The sequence below is a fragment of the Oryctolagus cuniculus genome, chromosome 14, assembly GCF_051225735.1.
Source record: "Oryctolagus cuniculus isolate XC-2025 breed Fujian yellow rabbit chromosome 14, ASM5122573v1, whole genome shotgun sequence".
NCBI classification, from domain to species: domain Eukaryota; kingdom Metazoa; phylum Chordata; class Mammalia; order Lagomorpha; family Leporidae; genus Oryctolagus; species Oryctolagus cuniculus.
In genome coordinates, this window is record NC_142880.1 from 62,869,378 (window position 1) to 62,892,944 (window position 23,567).

The 23,567-nt window shown below is 41.7% G+C and overlaps 1 protein-coding gene across 1 annotated transcript in view; it reads right to left on the reverse strand.

Annotated features, from left to right (window-relative positions):
* Nucleotides 1-1,044: 1,044 nt before the first annotated feature.
* Nucleotides 1,045-23,567, reverse strand: part of NUP155 (nucleoporin 155) — a 69,899-nt gene continuing 47,376 nt past the window's right edge. Inside the window, exons 23-35 of the mRNA XM_002713980.6 lie at nt 22,403-22,594; nt 21,220-21,358; nt 19,698-19,833; nt 17,165-17,318; nt 16,899-17,003; nt 16,124-16,278; nt 14,193-14,322; nt 13,015-13,128; nt 11,360-11,480; nt 10,834-10,944; nt 5,468-5,604; nt 3,908-4,014; nt 1,045-3,395 (exon numbers count right to left, since the gene is read on the reverse strand). Coding sequence (XP_002714026.1) covers nt 3,257-3,395; nt 3,908-4,014; nt 5,468-5,604; nt 10,834-10,944; nt 11,360-11,480; nt 13,015-13,128; nt 14,193-14,322; nt 16,124-16,278; nt 16,899-17,003; nt 17,165-17,318; nt 19,698-19,833; nt 21,220-21,358; nt 22,403-22,594 — 1,740 coding nt within the window. The 3' untranslated portion in view covers nt 1,045-3,256. The remainder of the gene's footprint in view (nt 3,396-3,907; nt 4,015-5,467; nt 5,605-10,833; nt 10,945-11,359; nt 11,481-13,014; nt 13,129-14,192; nt 14,323-16,123; nt 16,279-16,898; nt 17,004-17,164; nt 17,319-19,697; nt 19,834-21,219; nt 21,359-22,402; nt 22,595-23,567) is intronic.

A 23,567-nucleotide genomic window follows, 5' to 3' on the forward strand; every position in this document is an offset into this window, starting at 1 on the left:
ATAACTGTGTAACTGATATTCACATGGGAGACTTGGATTTCTGGCTCCCGGTTCTGACCCAGCCACTGGGTCTTGGCCACTGGTGGCCACTGGGTCATTTGGAGAGTGAACCAGCAATGAAATTGCTCTCTCCCTCTTTCTTACAAATATGATAAAACAACAAAACCCTCATGGAAATGCATACTATGGAAATACCACACATGGATTTAAAAATCTTTTACACCAAAATAAAGTTATCTTTTAATTCCATTTTCTGACAAACCATTTAATTTTTAAATTTGAGAGACATAGACACAGAAGAGCCCTTATCCACCGGTTCATCTCTAAACTGTTAAGTTCACCCTGCTATGAACTTTTTATTTTATTTTATTTTATTTATTTATTTGAAAGGCAGAGTTAGAGAGAGGCAGAGAGAGAGAGGGAGGGAGGGAGGTAGGGAGGGAATCTTCTACCTGGTGGTTCACTCACCAAATGGCTGCAATGGCTGGAGCTATGCCAATCCAAAGCCAGGAGCCAAGAGCTTCTTCTGGGTCACCTATGCAGGTAAAGCAGCCCAAGCACTTGGGCCATCTTCTGCTGCTTTCCCAGGCCTTAAAGAGAGCTGGGACTCGTACTGGCACCAATGTGGATGCCAGCACTACAGCGAGCTGTTTTACTAGCTATGCCACAGTGCCAGCCCTGCCATTAACTTTCTGATGTACCCTCACTAATTGTTTAATAGTCAATACAAAGAAACATGTTGAGTAAAAGTCTGCTGACCCAGTGGACAAATGTGCTAAAACAATACTGCTCCATGTTGGATGCACTGACTGCCAGAACCGCGTCAAGCAGGGGGTGGAACTCGATCTGTTGTGAAAGCCATACAGATTATTATTATGGATGCTAAGGTTCTAGAGAACTAAACATTAAGGGACTTAATTTCTTCCCTTAGGGAATCTTGCCCCAGCTCCCACCAAAGCTATCGTGAGTATCTGCTATGAGCAATATTATATTCTTAAACTCTCTCAAAGTGTTTGATGTGAATAAAAGGGATAAGAGTTCAGATTTCTGGCCATTCATTTTTAATTTTTATTTTTATAGATTTATTTGAAAGGCAGCGTTACAGAAAGGCAGAGGCAGAGAGACAGTGAGAGAGGTCCATCCGCTAGTTCACTCCCCAGATGGCCATGATGGCCGGAGCTGGGCTGATCTGAAGCCAGGAACCAGGAGCTTCCTCCTGGTCTCCCACATGCATGCAGGGGCCTAAGCACTTGGGCCATCTTCTACTGCTTCCTTAGGCCATAGCAGAGAGCTGGATTGGAAGTGGGGCAGCTGGGGCTCAAACCAGTGCCCATATGGGATGCCAGCACTGCAGGCAGTGGATTTACCCGCTATGCCACAGTGACGGCCCCTCTGACCATTTAATATGCTAGTGGATAGCCCTTATAAAAGATGACTTTCAACATTGTGAGCTGAGTATATTTAACATATATATTAATGTTAGTGTATAAATGTGTTTGACATAAAACTGGAGTTATATATATGTATCCCTTGCAGAAATGGAATCACACTTAAATTATAGCACTTACGCAATCCCTTCACTTTACATAGCCATAACAAGACTCTTAAATTTACAGAACTGATAATATTAGCTTATATTAATTTTACATATTCATTCAAAAAGATTAAACTAAAACTGAAAAGCTGAAAATTCTGAGAGGTAGCAATATTCAATTCATTACATGTTAGAACCTCAAAGGAAAAAGGAAGCTTAATTCTGAGAAAAAACATGGAGAACTCTATGTTCTGTAAAAAGTTAAGTGTATATGAACAATTTTCCAGATATATTTTAAAAACTATTACACATGCATTAGTGACAACTAGCAGAACTTAATTACTCTTATAAAGGAGAGAGTGAGAGTCCCACCTTTTAGCTTTTGTGCTAACTGTGGTCATTCCCACTCTTCTCCTCCCTGGTTGCTATGACTTTGGGTCACTTGGTTTAGTTATTCCAAAGCTGTTAAAGGCTAATTAAAAACTACATAACTAACAATTTTGCTTTATACCTGCATACTGTGTAGCTTGGGTAAAGCCTGCTGATTTTAGAGTAGGGAGGAGGAAACATAGGGAAATTTCAATCCTGTAGTATCCTCCACGAGAATGGTTTACAAACTTGACAGGCACCAGAATTCCCTGGGAGCTTGTTAAAAGCCCTGTAGTTTCTGACTCAGTAAGTCTGAGGTAGGATCCAGAAAACTCAATTTCTAAAATTCTCAGGTGATGCTGATGCTGCTGGTTTCAAGGTCTGAAGCATTCACTTTAAGAAGGGCTCTGGTGGAATCAGCAGTCACAAGGCCAGAGAGTTGGGTAGACATAATGGGAAGTACCTCCCTGCATACATTTTGAGGACACAGAACATTAGTTGCAAGTTTATCACTTGTTTAATAAACAAACACATATATGTCAATCTTCAACTGACTAGTAGCTGGAGGAAATCTTCCAAAGATGAACCCAACATATAAAAAATTTATTTTGATTAGACTGTTATTTGCCTATTTAAGGACTGTTGTGGAATACAGTATTATGGGTACAGACTTGTTTAGCTGGCCTGTTTCAGTTTTGATATCTATATCCTTGGAGGAACTTCAAAAGGAATAATAAAACTTTCAAATTCAAAGTTTCTGCAGGCAACAGAATTAAAAACCAGAGTTCTAAAATAATTTTATCCTTGCGTTAAGATTATAATCTTACTTCAGTTGTGTTTTTTGTTTTTATTTTTTAAAGATTTGTTTCCTTGAAAGGCAGAGTTATAGAGAGAGTGAGAAACGCTGGTTCACTCTCCAAACGGCCCCAACAGCCAGAGCTGGGCCAGACTGAAGCCAGAAGTCAGAAGCCTCTTTCAGTTCTCCCATGTGGGTGCAGGAGCCCAAGCACTTGGGCCATACCCCACTGCTTTCCCGGGTCATTAGCAGGGAGCTGGATCAGAAGTGGAGCGGCCGGGACTTGAACTGTCGTCCACATGGGATGTTGGCATTGTAGGTGGTGGCTTTACTGGCTACACAGTTGTTTTTTAACCCAATTACTGGACAACAAAAATAGTGGTCATAAAATATAAGTCATTTGGCAAATGTACTATTTGTAGACATTAGCAACTTATTAAAAACACATTTCTATTAAAATTGTTCTTAAAATCTTAGATTTAGAACACCTGATGTCTGGACCCAGCTGAGCTTTTATTTTACAAATCAAAATGCACATATGAAATTACATTACAATGTTAATGAAGCCGTTCTAGCTTTGCCTGAAGAGACTTAAAATTCCCAGTAATGGCTTGTACTGCAGCTGAAGAGCTCATTGACTGGAGCTCAACCAGGTAACCACAAACAGCATCCAGGCAGAGATTGGTAAATCTTCTCCTGCAAAGGAAAGACACCTGATCAACTACAGATAACTCAGAAACATTTCCTTCTATAAGGCTTCTTCCCTCCAACTTCTGCTAATATTACTTAAGAGTTCCACAGAAGGGTAAGGATTATATGACAAAGTAAATGGCAAATAAATGAAAATAGAGAAAGAATTTTACAAGGAAGGTCAATTACCATATAACCAACATTTTTCATCTGAAGGCTATAATAAAAAGGAAGTAGCAGGGGTGATTCCTGTTACTAAAATATCTACCGAAATGATCAATAATATCACATAGGCATAATTAAAATGTCATGGTTATAGGTCATTAATTCAAAGCAGAAAGAGTTCAGAAACAATTGACAAGTGTGGGAAAATGGGAAAAAAACTACTTTTTACACAGGCTGATCAATCTAATTTAAATAGTTATTGCTATCACATTCCCTCCAAACTTTTTTACAAAGATATTTATTAGAGGTGCTTAAAAGCTTTTTCTAGAATTCAATATTTAATTTATAGTTACCTCTCACAATTTAAAACTTGGCTAGGATTCTCAACATATCTTGTCAATAGTACATGTATACAATCCAAAAGGTGCAGTGGCTTCTTCATTCTGTTCCAGAATGGATCCTACAAAGACATTACATAATGAATTGGAAGCCAATCTGTGTCAACTTATTTTTCATTTTTAAGATCTATTTTATTTATTTAAAAGGCACAGTTACACAGCAAGAGAACTAAATATCTTCCATTTGTTGGTTCACTCCACAAATGGCCACAGAAGCTGGAGCTGGGCCAAGATCCTCGAATTCCATCTGTGTCTCCCACAAGGGTGGAAGGGGTCCAAACACTTGGGCCATCCTCCCCTGCTTTCCCAGACATGTTAGCAGGGAGCTGGATCGGAAGCAGAATCTGCTGTGCACTAAGCTAGCTCCGACTGATCTTCCACTGTTATGTTAAAAGCAGTCATCAGGGTCTAAGTAAAATTATTGCTATTACAGAGCATATATGTGCAGTACTAAACATATGTGTGGTTATGGTTAATATTTTGAATAACGTTAAAAAATATTGTGGTATTATTCAGGAAGAGTATTTGATCTATGAACCCAATTTGTAAATATCTTGCTTAGGAATCTGAGGTTAAGAGAAAAATCTGTCTTTTTCTATTGGCTGTGATAACACTTTTACTTTGAACTCAGGCAGACTTAATCTGATATAATAAAAGAATAAAATAGTGGTCACACAATCTTAAGTTTGATTCTGGCTTCACTAATTCCTAGCTATGTGACTTGGAGCAGGTTACTTAATGTCTCTGCTCTAATCTTTTTGCATGTAAGAAACTACTCTTGCTCATTTTTATTATAGGCTTATTGGGAGGCTCAAATGAAGAAACACACATAAAAGTGCTTTGCAAAGCACTGCATGATGCAGAAAATGACAATTTGGGGCCAGCATGGTGTCGTAGCAGGTGAAGCCAACTGCCTGCAGTGCTGGCATCCCATATCAGTGCTGGTTCAAGTCCTGGCTGCTCCTCTTCTGATCTGGTTTCCTACTATGGCTTGGGAAGCCAGTAGAGGATGGCCCAAGACCTTGGGCTCCTAATCTATGTGGGAGACCTGGAGGAAGCTCGTGACTCCTGGCTTTGGATCAGCCTAGCTCTGGCCATTGCGGCCATTTGGAGGAGTGAACCAGTGGATGGAGGACTTCTTTTTCTCGCTCTGCCTCTGCAACTCTACCTTTAAAATAAATAAATAAATCTTTAAAAAAAGAAAAGAAAATCATAATTTTTAATGTCATATGTTTTTCCATACCCAGTTTAGCTTATTCCAAGAGTAAAATACATATGATTATGTTTATTATTAAAAAATTCATTTTATTCTTGATATACAACAATGCAACTTTCATTATCAGTTTTAAAAGTCTGGTGTATAATTTTGAATACTCAAACAATGAAAAAAATTTCTATTACAACTATATTAGATTAAGTGATAACAGTTATAAACATGCAACCAAAACATCTGACTCTATCTAGAAAGTTACTTTAATTAAAGAAAATGATTGTTTTGCTTAATATTTTCCTTACCCGTGATTTGAACAACTGATCATAAACTTCTAGTAGTCGAGGTAATGGCACTCCAATTTCATTCATTGTCTGTATTACGAAGCCCACATCCCAGTTCAAAGTACATACTTGCTGCTCTAAGAACTGTACTATGAAATCTGGAAAGGGAAACAGATCAGAAATTAGGATTCTATTTTTTTTTCTGAAAGTCAGAATTATAGACAGAGAAGGAAAGACCCGAACTGAAGCCCAAATAGGATGCTGACATTGCAGGCAGCGTCTTTACCCATTATGCCACAAAGTGGCCTTTCTTAACTGTTGATCCTAAACGGAAAGTCTTAATCATAACTAAGTAGTCTGTAGGGTGAAACCTTCTTAGAAACAATTATAGGGGCCGGCGTCATGGCTCACTTGGCTAATCCTCTGCCTGCAGCACTGGCATCCCATATGGGCGCCGGTTCTAGTCCCGACTGCTCCTCTTCCAGGTCCAGCTCTCTGCTGTGCCCGGGAGGGCAGTCAGTGGAGGATGGCCCAAGTGCTTGGGCCCCTGCACCTGCATGGGAGACCAGGAGGAAGCACCTGGCTCCAGGCTTCAGCACAGCACTGGCCGTAGCAGCCATTTGGTGAGTGAACCAACGGAAGGAAGACCTTTCTCTCTAAAAAAAAAAAAAAAAAAAAAAAAAAAAGGGAATAAAATGTCTTCCAAAAAAAAAAAAAAAAAACAAAAAGAAAAGAAAAGAAAAGAAGAGAAAAGAAACAATTACTTCATAAAAGATATACACCAGGGGCCGGCGCCATGGCTCACTAGGCTAATCCTCCGCCTTGCGGCACCGGCACACCAGGTTCTAGTCCCGGTTGGGGCGCCGGATTCTGTCCCGGTTGCCCCTCTTCCAGGCCAGCTCTCTGCTGTGGCCCAGGAGTGCAGTGGAGGATGGCCCAAGTGCTTGGGCCCTGCACCCCATGAGAGACCTGGAGAAGCACCTGGCTCCCGGTTTCAGATCAGCGCGATGCGCCGGCCGCAGCGCGCTAGCCACGGCAGCCATTGGAGGGTGAACCAACGGCAAAGGAAGACCTTTCTCTCTCTCTCTCTCTCTTACTGTCCACTCTGCCTGTCAAAAAAAAAAAAAAAAAAAAAAAAAAAAAAAAAAAAGATATACACCAGAAAATCTAGAGAAAGAAAGTACAGTAGTGGTTGCCTAGGGCTTAATGGTGGGAAGAGATGAGAAGTAACAACTAGGGGCTGGTGCTGTGGCATAGTAGGCTAAGCCTCCACCTGCAGTGCCAGCATCCCATATGGGTGCCAGTTCAAGTCCTGGCTGCTCCACATCTGATCCAGCTTCCTGCTAATGGCCTGGGAAAACAGCGGAAGACGTCCCAAGTGCTTGGACCCCTGCACCTTCATGGGAGACCCTAAGGAAGCTTTTGGCTCCTGCCATCGGATCAACACAGCTCTGCCACTGTGGTCATTTGGGGAGTGAACCAGTGGATGGAAGACCTTTCTCTCTGTCTTTCCCTCTGAAAGTCTGTCTTTCAAGTAAATAAATAATTCTTAAAAAAAAAAAAAAAAAAAAAAAGTAGTAACTACTAATGAGGACAAGGATAAAGTCATATCATGATGGTTGCACAACTCTGTAAACATGTTAAAACCATTAAATTATACACTTCTTGTGGAGAAGGCGTTTGGCATAGCTGTTCAGATGCCCATGTCCCATAGTAGAGCCTGTGTGAGATCTGTCTTTGACTCCTGACTCCAGCATCTTGCTAATGCAGATCCTGGGAGGCAGCTGTGATGGCTCAATTAATTAGGTTCTGCCACCAGTGTGGTAGACCTGGCTCCCGGTTCTGGCACAGGCCTGGCTGATCTGGGAGTAACCAGTGGATTGAAGTTCTCTGTTTTTATCTCAGCCTTTCAAATAAATAAGTACAAAATTTTTTGAGTGTAAAAACCTACAATATTTCGGGACTGGTACTGTGCCACAGCAGGCTAAGCCTTTGCCTGCCGTACCGGCATCCCACATGGACGTGGGTTCACATCCCAGCTGCTCCTCTTCTAATCCAGCTCTCTGCTATAGCCTGGGAAAGCAGCAGAGGACAGCCCAAGTGTTTGGGCCCCTGTACCCACATGGGATACCCAGAAGAAGCTCCTGGCTTCTGATCGCCCACCTCTGGCAGTTGGGGCCATTTGGGGAGTGAACCAGTGGATGCAAGACCTTTCTGTCTCTTCCTCTCTCTCTCTGTAACACTACCTCTCAAATAAATAAATAAAATCTTAAAAAAAAAAAAACCCTAAAATATTTTGGAGAACTTAGAAAACATAGAGGGGCTGGTGTAGTGGCACAGTGGGTTAGGCCACAGCCTGCAATGGTGGCATGCCATATGCTCATATGAGCACTGGCTTGAGTTGTATCTCTTCTACTTCCATTTCATTGTCCTGCTAATGTGCCTGAGAAAGCAGGAGAGGATGACCCAAGTGTTTGGACCTCTGCTACCCATATGGGAGACCTGGATGGTGTTCCAGGCTCCTGGCTACAGCCTAGCCCAGCTCTGCATGTTGTGGCCATATGGGGAGTGAACTAACAGACAGAAGATCCCTCTGTTTCTCTCTAACCATAACTCTTCCTCTTAAATAAGTAAGTAACTCTTAAAGGAAAACAAAAAAAGAAAATACAAAAAGGTACCAGAAAAAAAAAAAAAAAAAAAGACTAGAAAACAGAGATGGTGGCCAGCGCTGTGGCGTAGTTGGTCAGGTTGCTGTCTGCAGTGCTGGCATCCCTTATTGGCACCGGTTCGTGACCTGGCTGCTTCACTTCTGATCCAACTCCCTGCTATGGCCCACAAAAGCAGCAGAAGATGGGCCGGTGCCGCGGCTCACTAGGCTAATCCTCCGCCTAGCGGCGCCGGCACACCGGGTTCTAGTCCCGGTCGGGGCGCCGGATTCTGTCCCGGTTGTCCCTCTTCCAGGCCAGCCCTCTGCTGTGGCCAGGGAGTGCAGTGGAGGATGGCCCAGGTGCTTGGGCCCTGCACCCCATGGGAGACCAGGAAAAGCACCTGGCTCGTGGCTCCTGCCATCGGATCAGCGCGGTGCGCCGGCCGCCGCGGTGGCCATTGGAGGGTGAACCAACGGCAAAGGAAGACCTTTCTCTCTGTCTCTCTCTCTCACTGTCCACTCTGCCTGTCAAAAATAAAAAAACAAACAAACAAAAAAAAAGCAGCAGAAGATGGCCCAAGTCCTTGGGCCCTTGCACCAATATGAGAGACCTAGAAGCTCTAGGCTCCTGGCTTCGGATCGGCCCAACTCTGGCCATTGCAAACATTTGGGGAGTGAACCAGCAGATGGAAGACCTCTCTCTCTACCTTAGCCTCTCTGTAGCTCTTTCAAATATATGTATATATATTATATAATATATTTTAATAAATATTTATTTATTTACATATTTAAAAGAGCTACAGAGAGAGAGGGAAAGAGAGTGAGAGATCTTTCATCCAGTGCTAGGCCAATTGGAAGCCAGGAGCCTGGAATCACTGAAAAAACTGCTATCAAACTGTCATCTGCAGAATTTATCATTCAAGGACTTGGAGACAGGCAACAGGAATTCTAAAAACTTTAAGCTCTAATCCAGTTTGAAGTCCCCTGGAGTTTGTCTGCCTTTGAGAGATAGATAGAAAAGGGAAGGGTTCATTTTCTCTGAATTTTATTGGGTTCAAAAAATAATCTAAATCAAAGCAAAAATATCCTACAAAGGGATCATGTACAATATGGTGTTTATAAAAAAAGAGGGGGGCATGCATCCTATATGTGCAGTGGTTTAGACCTAGATGCTCCACGCTAATGAGCCTGGGAAACCAGCGGAAGATGGCCTAAGAACTTGGGTCCCTGAACTCACATGGGAGACCCAGATGAAGCTCCTGGCTCCTGGCTTTGTTCTGGCATAGCCCCGGCCACTGGGCCATTTGGGGAGTGAACCAGAAGATAGACGATCTTTGTCTCTCCACTTTTCAAATAAATAAATACATCTTAAAAAAAGATATGATTATATGGCTTTTTTTTTTTATTACATACAAGAAAGCAGCCTTGAAAGTCAAAAATGGTCTGTCAAGAAGTTTGAATGTTCATTTAAAAAAAAAAGTAATCCAGGGATGGCATTTGGTCCACTGGTGAGAATGTCATGTAAGACACCCAAATTCCCATCGGGTTGCTTCGCTTTGATAACAGCTTCTATTCCTGAAATCTTCTGGCAAATGCAGGCTTTAGGGGGCAGCATAGCTCAGTTAATTGGGTTCCTGCCACCCATGTGGGAAAATTAGATTGAGTTTCCATCTCCTGGTTTTGGCCCAAGGCCACTGCAGCCCATGCCATTTCAGGCACCTGGAGAGTGAGCCAGAGGATTTGAGCTCTTTGTCTCCACTGGTGTCAACTAACTAAATAAGATCAAATAATGTTATATTGTAGAAAATTCTTTTTTTTTTTTTTTGACAGGCAGAGTTAGACAGTGAGAGAGAGAGACAGAGAGAAAGGTCATCTTTTTTCCGTTGGTTCACTCCCTAAGTGGCCACCACGACTGGTATGTTGTGGCCGGTGTGCTGTGCCGATCAGAAGCCAGGAACCAGGTGCCTCTTTCTGGTCTCCCATGCGGGTGCAGGGCCCAAAGACCTGGGCCATCCTCCACTGCACTCTCAGGTCACAGCAGAGAGCCGGACCGGAAGAGGAGCAACCGGGATAGGACCGGCGCCCCAACTGGGACTAGAACGCAGGATGCTGGCGCTGCAGGCGGAGGATTAGCCTAGTGAGCCGTGGCGCCGTCCTGTAGAAAATTCTTATGTTTCTCCATATTTTTCGGAATACAAAGTACTTACTTAATATTCTACTTTACAGATGGACCTATGTTGCTTTCTTTGTTTTAGAACTGAGGAAAACATCCTAGATCAGCAAAGGCCTCATAAAAGGTAAGCTACTTAACAATTATAGTCAGCATATTTGGTTAAGAAAGAGGTTCAAGCAATTAATATTTTAATGTAACTTTTTTCTATTTCAGAGAAAACTATGCCCTCCATGTGATAAAGAATGATGGAATCAATGAGATTATCTAGGCACAAAATCATCAGCCATTTTTCTTTTTCTCTTCACAAGGCCTGTATACAGCTACCAACAATATAATCACTTACTGTCAGCACAATATGCAAACATGGAAATTTACTCAAAAGAAAGTTTCATACTAAACTATTCATTAATAAATTCTGCTATTCTTTGGAGGTCTTTCTGGAAGGTAGAATTAAACTGCTAAGATAAATAGCAATAAATTCACTCTGATGATTTTTATTGTTCCTTATCTTTGAAAAAAACCATCAGAACAAAATAAAATACGTCAGCATCTAAAGTTACTGCTTACCTAAAGGAAAGAAACGAGGAGTGCCAGCATAAATCTTCCCAAGGAGGACAATCTTGAGGCTAAGTGCATGCATTCTGTCTGGGGAGCTCAACGTTACGCTATCATTCAGTTCTGTAAGAAAGAGGCGTACAAATTACTTGTAATACATGGGCTATTTAATTTTTCTTTGATGTTCAAAATACTTTAGAACTGGTATTCTAACCCACATAGTTAATATATTCTGTTTCTGCTAGTGTCTGATACACTCTCATCTTATCATGCTACTGCTTATGAGATTTTGAGGAAGACGTTTCCGTATCCTTTACCAGGCAGCACAAATCATAAAAATGACACATCCTCTTCACTGAGCATCCTCCTAAATATTCATGTACAATCACCCCTAGCATACACAGATGCCCTACATTTACTCTCTGCTTAGACAAAGATGATTTTCATCAGTTTTACATCTATTCCCTACTAGCAGTTTGTGTTCCTGTATTGAGTTACTAAGTAATGAATGCTAATATGTGTATCACCAAACACTCACCTTTCTCTACTATATCCTGCCAAAGCGTCTGCACCAATATAGGGTCTGAATAACCAGCACAATGAATTATTGCAAGTTTACACTCTGCAAGTTTAAACGGGTCGGCAAATTCTCCATAAAGCTGTGGGAGAAAATTCCGAAATTAAACATTCAACAAGAGGTCAACATTCAGAGATTAATAATGGAGTACTCCGTGAAAATTATAGATAACCAGGGGCATAAATTTGGCCTAGCAGTTCAGACACTGGTTGGGACACTTGTATCCATACTGGAGTGCCTAGTTTCATGTGCTGGCTCTACTCCTGATTCCACTTTCTTGCTGAAGTGCATCATGGGAGGGAGCAGGTGATGGATCCCGTAGTTGGGTTTCTGCTACCCGTTTAGGAGATGTAAACTGAATTCCCAGCTCTTGGCTTTGGCTTGGCCCAGGTCCAGCCCCAGTCCAGATGTAGCATGCATTTGGGAAATGAACCTGCAGATGAGCAGGCACTCTCTCAACAAAATATTTTTTTCAAAAAGGAAATTAAAGATAACCAAATATTTAAAGTTCCTAGAATATGACAGGAAGATATAATAACTTAATGTAGTAAGCCATAACTCCAGATGAAGGATGGTGGATGGGGGTGGGCGCTGTGGGGCAGCTAGTAAAGCTGCTGCTCTGGACACCCACATCTTGTATGGGAGTGCCTGGTCTGACTCCAGGATATTGGGGCTTCCCTTCCAGCTTCCCGCAAATGTGCCTGGGAGGCAGTCAAAGACCAATCATGTATTTGGGCCCATCACCCACACAATAGACCTGGCCAGGGTTCCTGGCTCCTGGATTAGGCCTGGCCCAGCCCTCATTGTTGCATCTGGAGAGTGAACAAGTGAATGGAAGACCTGTGTCACTCTGCCTTTAAACAAATATCAAATCTTAAAAAAAAAAAAAAGTGAATGTGTGATAAATACATTCAGATAGATTTTGACTATGTGTCATTTTTTTTTTCTTGGTTGGAGGGGAGATGTTACAATGACATTTCTTTTAGAGTTAGTGGTGTCTAAACTAGGGGTTGAAGAATCAGGAATACTGACATATTTCAAGGTGTTTCCAGGTACTTGGAAATGAAGGGGAAAGAACCACTCAGAGTGGTACAGGCAGAGGTTTGGAGAGTTAAGTAAAGGCAAGCTTAAGTAAAGGCAACAAGCTGCCAAGCATGACTTATCTTATTTTATAGTACTAGGTTAATCTTTCCCATGAAATGCAAAGCACACTGCAAAATAACCAAGGTATCTCTAGAAATTAAGATATCATTGGGCCCAGTGCTGTGGCATAGCAGGTAAAGCTACCACCTGCAGTGCCAGCATCCCATATGAGTGCCGGTTTGAGTCCCGGCTGCTGCACTTCTGATCCAGCTCTCTGCTAAGGCCTGGGAAAGCAGTAGAAGATGGACCAAGTCCTTGGGCCCCTGCACCTGCATGGGAGACCAGGAAGAAGCTCCTGGTTTCAGATCGGCGCAGCTCTGGCTGATGCGGACAACTGGGGAGTGAACCAGCAGATGGAAGACCTCTCTCTCTGCCTCTCCTTCTCTCTCTGTGTAATTATGACTTTCAAATAAATAAATAATCTTTTTTAAAAAAAGACATCATTAAAAGAATTCCACTTGCTTTTTCATTACCTTAGTTATGTCCATTAGCTCAGAATCCAACTGAGAAACTGCATCCTGCACAGAAGAATGATGGGAATATTGCCTTTGTAGAGTCTCTTGTATCTGAAGTTGGATCCTAGCAACCTAGTTTGGGCAGAAAATAGGATAAAGTAATTTCTTTGTGATAAATTAGCAGGTACTTGAAGGAATGACTCCTAACATCTGATTAAAGGTTTGCTAAAATAATATACACACAACTAAGTTCTCTTCAATGGAATGTGAGTGAAAGAAAACTAAGTAAATTCAGAGCTGTGGTTTTTAAGAGTGAATGCGCTGGGGCTGGTGCTGTGGTGCAGCAGGTTAAAGCCCTGGCCTGAAGTGCCGGCATCTCACATGGGCATCGGTTCTAGTCCCTGCTGCTCCTCTTCCAATCCAGCTCTCTGCCATGGCCTGGGAAAGCAGTACAAGATGGCCTTGTACTTGGGTCCCTGCACCCACGTGGGAGACTGGGAAGAAGCTCCTGGATCCTGGCTTTGGATCGGCACAGCTCCAGCTGTTGTGGCCATCTGGGGAGTGACCCAGCAGATGGAAGACATCATTCTTTGTCTCTACCTCTCTCTGAAACTGTCTTTCAAATAAATAAAATAAATCTTAAAAAAAAAAAAAAAGAGTGAATATGTTCCTCACATGTGCTTTTTTCCCCTCCTTCTTGGAAAAAATATAGCAAAGGTTCTAGGGAACCAGAATATGGGATTTGTGTCACTAAACTAATCATATAGAGGAAAGATACCTGCTAATCAGGAACACCCACTGTACATTTGTGTAAATGAGCAATAAGCTTCTGTATTTAAGCCATTATACTATTTTTGAGTCTCTTAGTTTAAGTTCAGCCTATTCTACTTCATAATCTACTTAACAGCTTCCAGAATGCAGGAGCCATCTGCTGATGGAAAATATGGGAAAAATATTTAGAAATGCTGGAAAATATTTTCTAAATTATAACAGAATCTTCAGTACTAATGATTTAAGTGCTAATCCTTAAAATCTCTTTAAGACATATCTAAAGGTGAAAAGAAATAAAAATATTAGAAGGAAATTAATAATAATGACTCCTACAGACCTATTTTTATTAGGGAAAGAAATAAGAGTAGAATAAGTATGTGGCCGCTGCTCTCTGGGGACAGAGCTTACGCGTCTTTAGCACTTGCCTCCATTTTCTCCTCTAATTCATGAAGGAATTCACCATCCGCAGCTATGGACGAGATAGCAGTGGAGCTTTTGGCACTGAGAATGGCTCGAGCAATGTATTCCAGCCGCTGCTGAAGTGAAATTTCTGTGCTAGGAGAGAAAAGCCCTTATTTTTACATGTTTTCTTAAGCACTGAAGAAACAAATGTCAAGTAGGATACATTATTTTAACCCAAATGAACTGAAACTTGAAAAATTGTCATTTATTTTCAAATAAATCTAAACAGCTTGCATTTCTAATAAGAGTGATCTGCAATTTTAAACAAAGTAATTTTTTGTTTATATGTAAAAAGTAACTTCCTATCTTAAAACTTGAGGTAAGTATAGTAAAACCAAGATCCTTCTAAGAAAAAGTTAAGGAAAATTTTTATTACCCTACATACTCATTTCTGTACCTTAATATGGCCTCTATTACATTTCATCTTCCACACAGCATCTAGAGTAACCACTTAAAAACAAAAATCAAATTATGTCATTGCTCTAAAAAACCTACTTATTTAATTAAGAGGCAGACAGAGAGGGCTCTCGTCGGCTAGTTTACTCCTCAAATGCCTACAATGGCCAGGACTGGGCCAACTTGAAGCCAGGGGCTAGGAACTCAGTCTGAATCATCCACATGGGTGGCAGGGACCAACTGACTAGTTGATGCATTACTGCTGCCTGTAGGCTCCACATTAGCAGGAAGCTGGCAGCAGGAGATGCACATCAGGGATCAAATCCAAGTACTCTGGTATGGGACGCAGATGTCTTAACCACTAGGCCAAACACCTGCCCCACACACTTTCTTAAAACTCTCTAATTGCCTCCAGCATCCCACAACCTTGTTTCTTGCACTCGCTCTTTCACTATCTCCAACCTCATTGGCTTTCTCTTTCGTGCACAAAACACTACAAACTTGCATATTGTAGTACCATAGCACCCTCTATTCTTACTGTGCTTAAGTCATTTTTTCTCTGTTTCTATACATAGTTGCTTACTTATTCTAGTCTCAATTTAAGTGACAGTTTTTCTCAGGTCTTTTCTTGCAACTCCTAACCAAAGCAACTCCCAACTCCCTGGATACTTTCTACTACATTATCTCTTTTTTACTGTCTAGCACCTTAAGTCATCTATTCACTTATGTAATCCTGCATATTTTAAACATCAGTGGTGCTCACAATACATCTGCCGGCTGACTCAGATTATGGTCTGAGCCCCTGGCTTCAGCCTGGCTCTGCCCTGGCTGTTGCAGGCTTTTGAGGAGCAAACTAGCAGATGGAAAAATCTCTCTATGGCTTTTAAATAAAAATTAAAATAAAAAAAAGATTCAGAAGGTAGTCTGAATAAAGAGGGTCTTATTAATATACTTTTGGTACCTCCAACACATTATTTTTTTAAATTAATTAATTAAATTTTTTTAAAATTTTACAGGTAGAGTTATAGACGGTGAGAGAGAGAGACAGAGAGAAAAGTCTTCCTTCCATTGGTTCACTCCCCAAATGGCCACTAGAGCTGGCGTTGCGCCAATCCAAAGCCAGGAGCCAGGTGCTTCCTCTTGGATTCCTATGTGGGTACAGGGGCCCAAGCACTCAGGCCATCCTCCACTGCCTTCCCAGGCCACAGCAGAGAGCTGGACTGTAAGTGGAGCAAACAGGACTAGAACCCGGTGTCCATATGGGATGCTGGCACCGCAGGCGGAGGATTAACCAAGTGAGCCATGGCGCTTGGCCCCTGACACATTATTAAAAGCAAAAGTTTGTTAAGAACTGGAAACATTAGGTAAATCTCAGTAAAAACAAAAAATTCTACCAATGTATATATAACATGCATGAGGTTTTATTTGAGAAATCCAGATGTAACCATATAGGATCCAGTATTCAAACGTTCGTCCCAAAGAGAATATTATAGCATACCTATGCATGTCAGCCAACTTGGACAGGACACGGGCAGCACTACTAAAACTTCTGTTTTTCTCATAATACCTCCAGAGTAAATCCATGTAACAGACTTTGTTTTGATCAACTTTGGCCATTCGAGCTAGATGTGGCTCCAGAAATGGAGAAGCGATCTGGAAATTGTAGAGTTGCTCAGACAAATGTTCTGACCATTTTCTCATTTGTAAGTAGACAATATAGTATTTTAAGACAACTATAATTGTGCTTTGTTTAATGAAAACAAAATTAGAATTCAACATTAACAGATTAAAAAAAGAAGCAATTTTTTCTCACACATGTTTCTGTTTCACTACAAGTTAAAAGGAAGAGTTTAACAGTTTCTTTAGATTGATAAAAATTTACCTTATTATAAATCTTCTAATAAACTTTGATGACACAACTATTTTTGTGCAAAGGCATCCTTGAAATTAGCAAATGCTATGTATTCATTTTATAGACTGAGGATCACTGACACAACAGTAAAATGTCATGTATGAAGTCTCCTAATACTCAATTCAGTGATTTGTACCCCAAAATAGAAATTAACCTAACCAGCCTCCAAATAATAAGAAAATTGGAGCAACAGTCAACTCTGCCCCTGAGGAAGGATACTGCATTACTTAGTTTTCTTTTAATATCTAAAGGTAGGCACAGGGCAAGAAACTGAATTTCCTGTAACTGTAAAAATGTGCTTAGATTATTGTATTATGTGATTTAAAAACATAAATAGTACTGTAATAAAAATATTTCTTACCTGTAGCAGCTTATCTGCAAGATCAGCTTGTATTAGCCAGTTATAAAGGGCAATACTAAAGAGCTCATCCTTCGATCGCTGAGCCAGTTTAAGCATTTGTTCAAACTAAAATAAAGAAAACAGCAAAAATTAGCATAGTTAAAGCTCTGTTTCTAGGCACCCCAACACTTTAACCCTACAAACCTCTGGAGAAAAATCAAGCATCTTTAAATGGTAACTTCTAACACAGTGCACTGTCAGAAAGGAAAACATGCCGTGTCCCTTACATGATGTCCAGCTTCTTCATTACTCAGCATATTGGGATCAGACGACAGAACTGGGGGGCCTGGCTTTTTGGGTACACTGGGAGACTGAGGAGCAGCCTTACTTTGATTTACCAGTTCTTGAAGTGTGTCTGTAATGCATTTGTAACTGTTTAATCTGAAAAAGGATAGAGAAAGGTTAATTACATTATTAAACTAGAAACCAGTTGATTTACCTTGTCAAATTTAAATATAAAAATAACTTGAAGTCTATTTTGGAGAATATACGTAGTATATTTGGTATAAAAAAAAATACAGGGGCCAGCACTGTGGTGAAGTGGGTAAGGCCACGAGCTGCAGTGCTGGCATCCCATATGGATGCCGGTTCTAGTCCCCCAGCTGCTCCACTTCCAATCCAGCTCTCCTGCACCCATGTAGGAGACCTGGAAGAAGCTCCTGGCACCTGGTTTCAGATCGGCACAGCTCCAGCCATTGTGGCCATCTGGGGAGTAAACCAGTGGATGAAAGACATCTCTCTCTGCCTCTCTGTAACTCTGCCTTTCAAATAAATAAATAAATCTTAAACAACAACAACAACAACAACAAAACCCACAAATCAAGGCTGGCAAGGGTGCAGTGGGTTAAGCAGCTGCTTGGAATGCTAGCATCTCAACGGCATCCCATATTGGGCGAGAGTTTGACTCCTAGATATTCTGCTTCTGATCCCGCTCCTTGATAATACACCTGAGAATGCAGCAGATGGGGGACCAAGAACTTGGGCCCTTGCCTCTGATGTGCAAGACCTAGATGGGGATCCTGTATCCTAGCTTTGGCCTAGCCTAGCCCGAGTCATTGAGTCCATCTGGAGAATGAATTCACAGAAAGAAGATCAGTCTCTACATTTCCCTCTCTCTGTTGCTCTGCTTTTTGAATAAATGAATAAATAAATAAAAATAATAATATAAATCATGTACTTTTTTCAGTAACTCTGAGAAATGTTTGGTTAAACATAAAGGTAAAATCATGAAAATGAATATATTAGCACAATATATTTTCTTTCTTGACATACACATTTTTCTTTTAACAGTATCTCCATTATTTATTTTTTAAAGGGTTATTTATTTATTTGAAAGTCAGAGTTACACAGAGGAGAGGCACAGAGAGAGAGAGAGAGAGAGAGAGAGAGAGAGAGAAAGAGGTCTGCCATCTGCTGGTTCACTCCCCAATTGGGTGCAATGGCTGCAGCTGTACTGATCTGAAGCCACAAGCCAGGAGCTTCATCCGGGTCTCCCACGAGGGTGCAGGGGCCTAAGGACTTGGGCCATCTTTCATTGCTTTCCCAGGCCATAGCAGAGAGCTGGATGAGAAGTGGAGCAGCCGGCTCTTGAACGGGTGTTCATATGGGATGCTGACGCTTCAGGCCAGGGCATTAACCCACTGAGCCACAGCGCTGGCCCTAACAGTATCTACGTTATTTGTGAACAGTTGAAAAGTATCCTTTAAAGTAAAATACTAATATTTACTCTGAACTAGAAGTGAGAAAACAAAATGGCAGTTTTGTTTTCTAAAAAGTGATCTTACTAAAAGATAACATCAATAAAGTCTTTAAAAACTAGAGGCACTTTTAAATTTAATTATTTTATTTATTTTTAAAATTTTTAAGTTATTTATTTATTTGAGAGGTAGAATTACAGACAGTGAGAGGCTGCAATGGGAGGAGCTTAGCCGATCTGAAGCCAAGAGCCAGGAGCTTCTTCTAGGTCTCCCACATGGGTACAGGAGCCCAAGTGCTTGGGCTGTCTTCTACTGCTTTCCAAGGCCACAGCAGAGCTGGACTGGAAGATGAGCAGCCGGGACTAGAACCAGCACCCACATGGGATGCCAGCACTGCACCCACTGCACCACGGTACCGGCCCCCAGAGGCATTTTTAAAAATATTTATATGCTCTGAAGAGTTTTCATCAGACTACAATTTTATCCCTAGGCTAAGAACTATAATCTGAATTCAGATAAAACAAAAAGCTATTTTTAAATGAAAGCATAGCCGGCGCCGCGGCTCACTAGGCTAATCCTCCGCCTAGCGGCGCCGGCACACCGGGTTCTAGTCCCGGTCGGGGCGCCGGATTCTGTCCCGGTTGCCCCTCTTCCAGGCCAGCCCTCTGCTGTGGCCAGGGAGTGCAGTGGAGGATGGCCCAGGTGCTTGGGCCCTGCATCCCATGGGAGACCAGGAAAAGCACCTGGCTCGTGGCTCCTGCCATCGGATCAGCGCAGTGCGCCGGCCGCAGCGCGCAGGCCGCGGCAGCCATTGGAGGGTGAACCAACGGCAAAGGAAGACCTTTCTCTTTTCTCTCTGTCTCTCTCTCTCACTGTCCACTCTGCCTATCAAAAAAAAAAAAAAAAAAAAAAAAAAAAAAAAAAAAAAAAAAAAAGAAAGCATAATTCCGTTTTGGAAGAGTTATATGGAAATATTAATTCTCTAAGACTAAAAATCAAAACTTTACACAAACAAAAGTCTGTATCCATAAAGCTGTCAATTTATTAAGGTTTCAGGACTCACCTTTCTTGGAAAGCCTGAAGTCCTACTATGTCTTCTTCTGGTTCTCCATGTTTATAGAAATGAAGTCCAAGACCCTGAGGATCTTTTTTCTCTGCAGCAGTTAGAGAAAGTTCCACTACACCCTCATAAAAACGCACTAATGATAAAGAAAAGGTACAACTTACAGCACATTGCCAAACTGGATAAACTTTTTCTTAGCTGGCACATAAAAATAACAGTCAATTATGTCTCTACTGTACATCACTCTAGAAATGACAGCATAAAAGATTTCCCTCTTAAACAATTATTTTGTTTATTCAAAAGGCAGCGTTACAGAGATAGGGAGAGATAGAGAATCTTCCATCTGCTGGTTCACTCCTCAAATGTGTGCAATGGTTGGGGTTAGGTCCATGTAAAGTTTTTTTTCATTTATTTATTTATTTATTTATTTATTTGACAGGCAGAGTGGACAGTGAGAGAGAGACAGACAGAAAGGTCTTCCTTTGCCATTGGTTCACCCTCCAATGGCTGCTGCGGCCTGCACACCACGCTGATCCGATGGCAGGAGCCAGGTACTTATCCTGGTCTCCCATGGGGTGCAGGGCCCAAGTTCTTGGGCCATCCTCCACTGCACTCCTTGGCCACAGCAGAGAGCTGGCCTGGAAGAGGGGCAACCGGGACAGAATCCGGCGCCCCGACCAGGACTAGAACCCGGTGTGCCGGCGCCGCAAGGCAGAGGATTAGCCTAGTGAGCCGAGGCGCCGGCCAGGTCCATGTAAAGTTAGAAACCAGGAACTCCATCTGGTCTCCCAAGTGGATGGCAGGGACCCAAGCACTCAGGCTATCTTCCAATGCTTTTCCTAGTCCTGTCAAAGTTGCCTGCTAAGGTACATCGTGGGAAGTTGCAGGTGACTGCTCAAGTTTGGGTGCTGCCACCTGCATAGAAGACACAAATCTAATTCCTGGTTCCTGGTTTCAACCTGGCCCAGCCCTGCCATTATGGGTACTTGGGGAATGAACCAGTGGATGGGAGCTCTGTCTGTCTCCTCTCTAAGATTAGGTCTGGTTCGAATCTAGGTTGATCCACATCTGATCCAGTTCCTTGTTAATGTGCTTGGGAAAGAAGCAAAAGATAGCCCCAGTACTGGTATGACCCCCGATGGAGACACAGATGGAGTTGCTGGCTCCTGGCTTCAGCCTCACTCAGCCCCAGTTGGTGTAGCCATTTGGGGAGTGAACCAGAGCACCGAAGATCTCTATCCTTCTGTCTCTCCCTCTCTGTAACGACCTTTTAAACAAAGAAATCTCTTAAAAATAAAAAAAAGAATAAAAAATTGTTAAGCACTTTAATCAATCAAGGCAACACTCTAACAGATACAACTGGCTGCTTTACCTGCTATGCCATGGTGCCGGCCCATAAAGTGAACTCTTACATCGTATCACTTGGGTCACTACTGTGGAACTCTTAACCATTACCTTTCTTCATTCATATACTGTCATTTATCCTCTAAGTAAAAGACGTGACAAATTTTTTGTTTCTCACCTTGTCGATACTGAGCACAAACACTGGAAAGGTCCACTTGATTGCTGATTTTTTGGTATTCTTTTAATGATTCCCTTAACATCCTTTCCTTTTCTGTCTTATTCTGAACTTGTCGGGAACGCTGGAGAAGCTCATTTGCCTAGAAGAGATGATAAAAAGTTGAAAGATATCAAATTAAGCAGATAGATGATGCTGTCAATATAAATCTTAGAGTATGTCTACATTTATATGTTTATTTCCATTAAAAATAAAAACTCTACAAAACTTACTTCTTCTTAACTTTAGGCAGAAAAATTTCTGACCAAAAAATCCTAGCTATTCTTAATTCCTCTCACAAATACGTTAAGCAAGATAGCTTTTGTCTGGCAATTCTCTTGCCTAGTCAATACATTATTGGTCAGCAGGCAGTCCGTGTGATACTGATTTATTTTTTTTCCACCTGTAGGAAAGGATCAATAAAAATTGCCCCATTAACTCTATTTCAATACAGAGTTACTAAAAGTTTTACTGATTTTCCTTAATTTCTAAGGAGAGAAACTGGTTCTTTAATTATCAATTTTCCTTAATTTCACAGTGATTTTCCTTAATTTGTAAACTTTATCTTTTTAAGTATGTCTGAGAAATATTATAAAAAGATTCTTGATGAAAAGCTTAGAGTTTACATGAATTTTAAGAAACTAAGTATTCTGGGGCTGGCGCTGTGGTGCAGTGGGTTAACACCCTGGCCTGAAGCGCCAGCATCCCATATGAACTGCCGGTTCAAAACCTGGCTGCTCCACTTCCCATCCAGCTCTCTGCTATGGCCTGGGAGAGCAGTACAAGATGGCCCCAGTGATTGGGCCCCTGCACCCGCGTGGGAGACCTAGAAGAAGCTCCTGGCTCTTGGCTTCAGATCGGCGCTGCTCCGGTCATTGCAGCCAACTGGGGAGTGAACCAGCGGATGGAAGACCTCTCTCTCTCTCTCTCTGCCTCTCTCCTCTCTCTGTGTAACTCTGACTTTCAAATAAATAAATAAACCTAAAAAAAAAAAAAACAAACTAAGTATTCCATTCCAACTCTTCTTACACTTCTAAGGCCAGGGGTAATGAAGATGTCTACGCAAGGTCATATATTAAGTAAAACAAGACAGTTCCCAAGAACACTTCCCAGAGGAAATATTGAAACAGGTAACAAAACCTCATACCTTAGAACACACAGCATCATCAGTGCTATACAGAAGGGGGCAGATATCCTGCAAGTGCAAACTAATGCCATCAACAGCAGCGTTGTCTCTGATGTAGCAGTTGATCAGAGAAGCAATTAATGCCCCAGTGAGTTCTTTGTCCCTGATAACCAGATCTTTAAAGGTAGTGATTTTCAGCTGCTCTTGAAATTCCTAGGAGTATTAGGAGAAAATCCTTTAATTTATAGATATATTTACTTCCACACAAAATGATGAATTATTAAAATAACATAGGATAGACATTATAATTAAAAAGATATACATTATAGAAACAAATGTTTGCAAGCTTTATAAAAATCAGAGTTAAAAAATCACCCAGAGTAGGTCTACTCCAAACCTCTTACTTTACAAACGAGCAGAGTAAAGCCCAAGTAGAGCCAAAATTAAAGCCACACCTCCTAACCTTTAGTCGTACCTAGGAAATAAGAATCATTGGGTTACATTAAAAAACCTTGGGTTTGTATCATATTGTCCCTTAGTAATGTTTGAATTTTATTATTCAACATTGGTTTTTATCTGCCTTTGAACAAATCTGCTTATTAAAAGTGGAGCTTTAAATGCTGTTACATTAGGGGCCAATGCTGTGGCACAATGGGTAAAGCCACTGCCTGCTAGTGCTGGCATCCCATATGGGCATCAGTTCGAGTTTCAGTTGCTCCACTTCCAATCCAGCTCTCTGCTATGGCCTAGGAAGCAGGAGAAGATGGCCCAAGTCCTTGGGCTCCTGCACCCACATGGGAGACCCAGAAAAGCTCCTGGCTCCTGATCTATTCAGTTCTGGCCATTACGGCCATTTGGGGAGTGAAGCACTGGAGGAAAGACCTTTCCCTCTGTCTGCCTTTGCTTCTCTGTAACTCTGCCTTTCAAATAAATAAATAAGTCTTTAAAAAAGTTGTTAAATTTTAAAACTAAAACCATAAATTTATAGAAATAAAAAGATGCGGCCGGCGCCGCAGCTCACTAGGCTAATCCTCCGCCTTGCGGCGCCGGCACATCGGGTTCTAGTCCCGGTCGGGGCACCGGATTCTGTCCCGGTTGCCCCTCTTCCAGGCCAGCTCTCTGCTGTGGCCAGGGAGTGCAGTGGAGGATTGCCCAAATGCTTGGGCCCTGCACCCCATGGGAGACC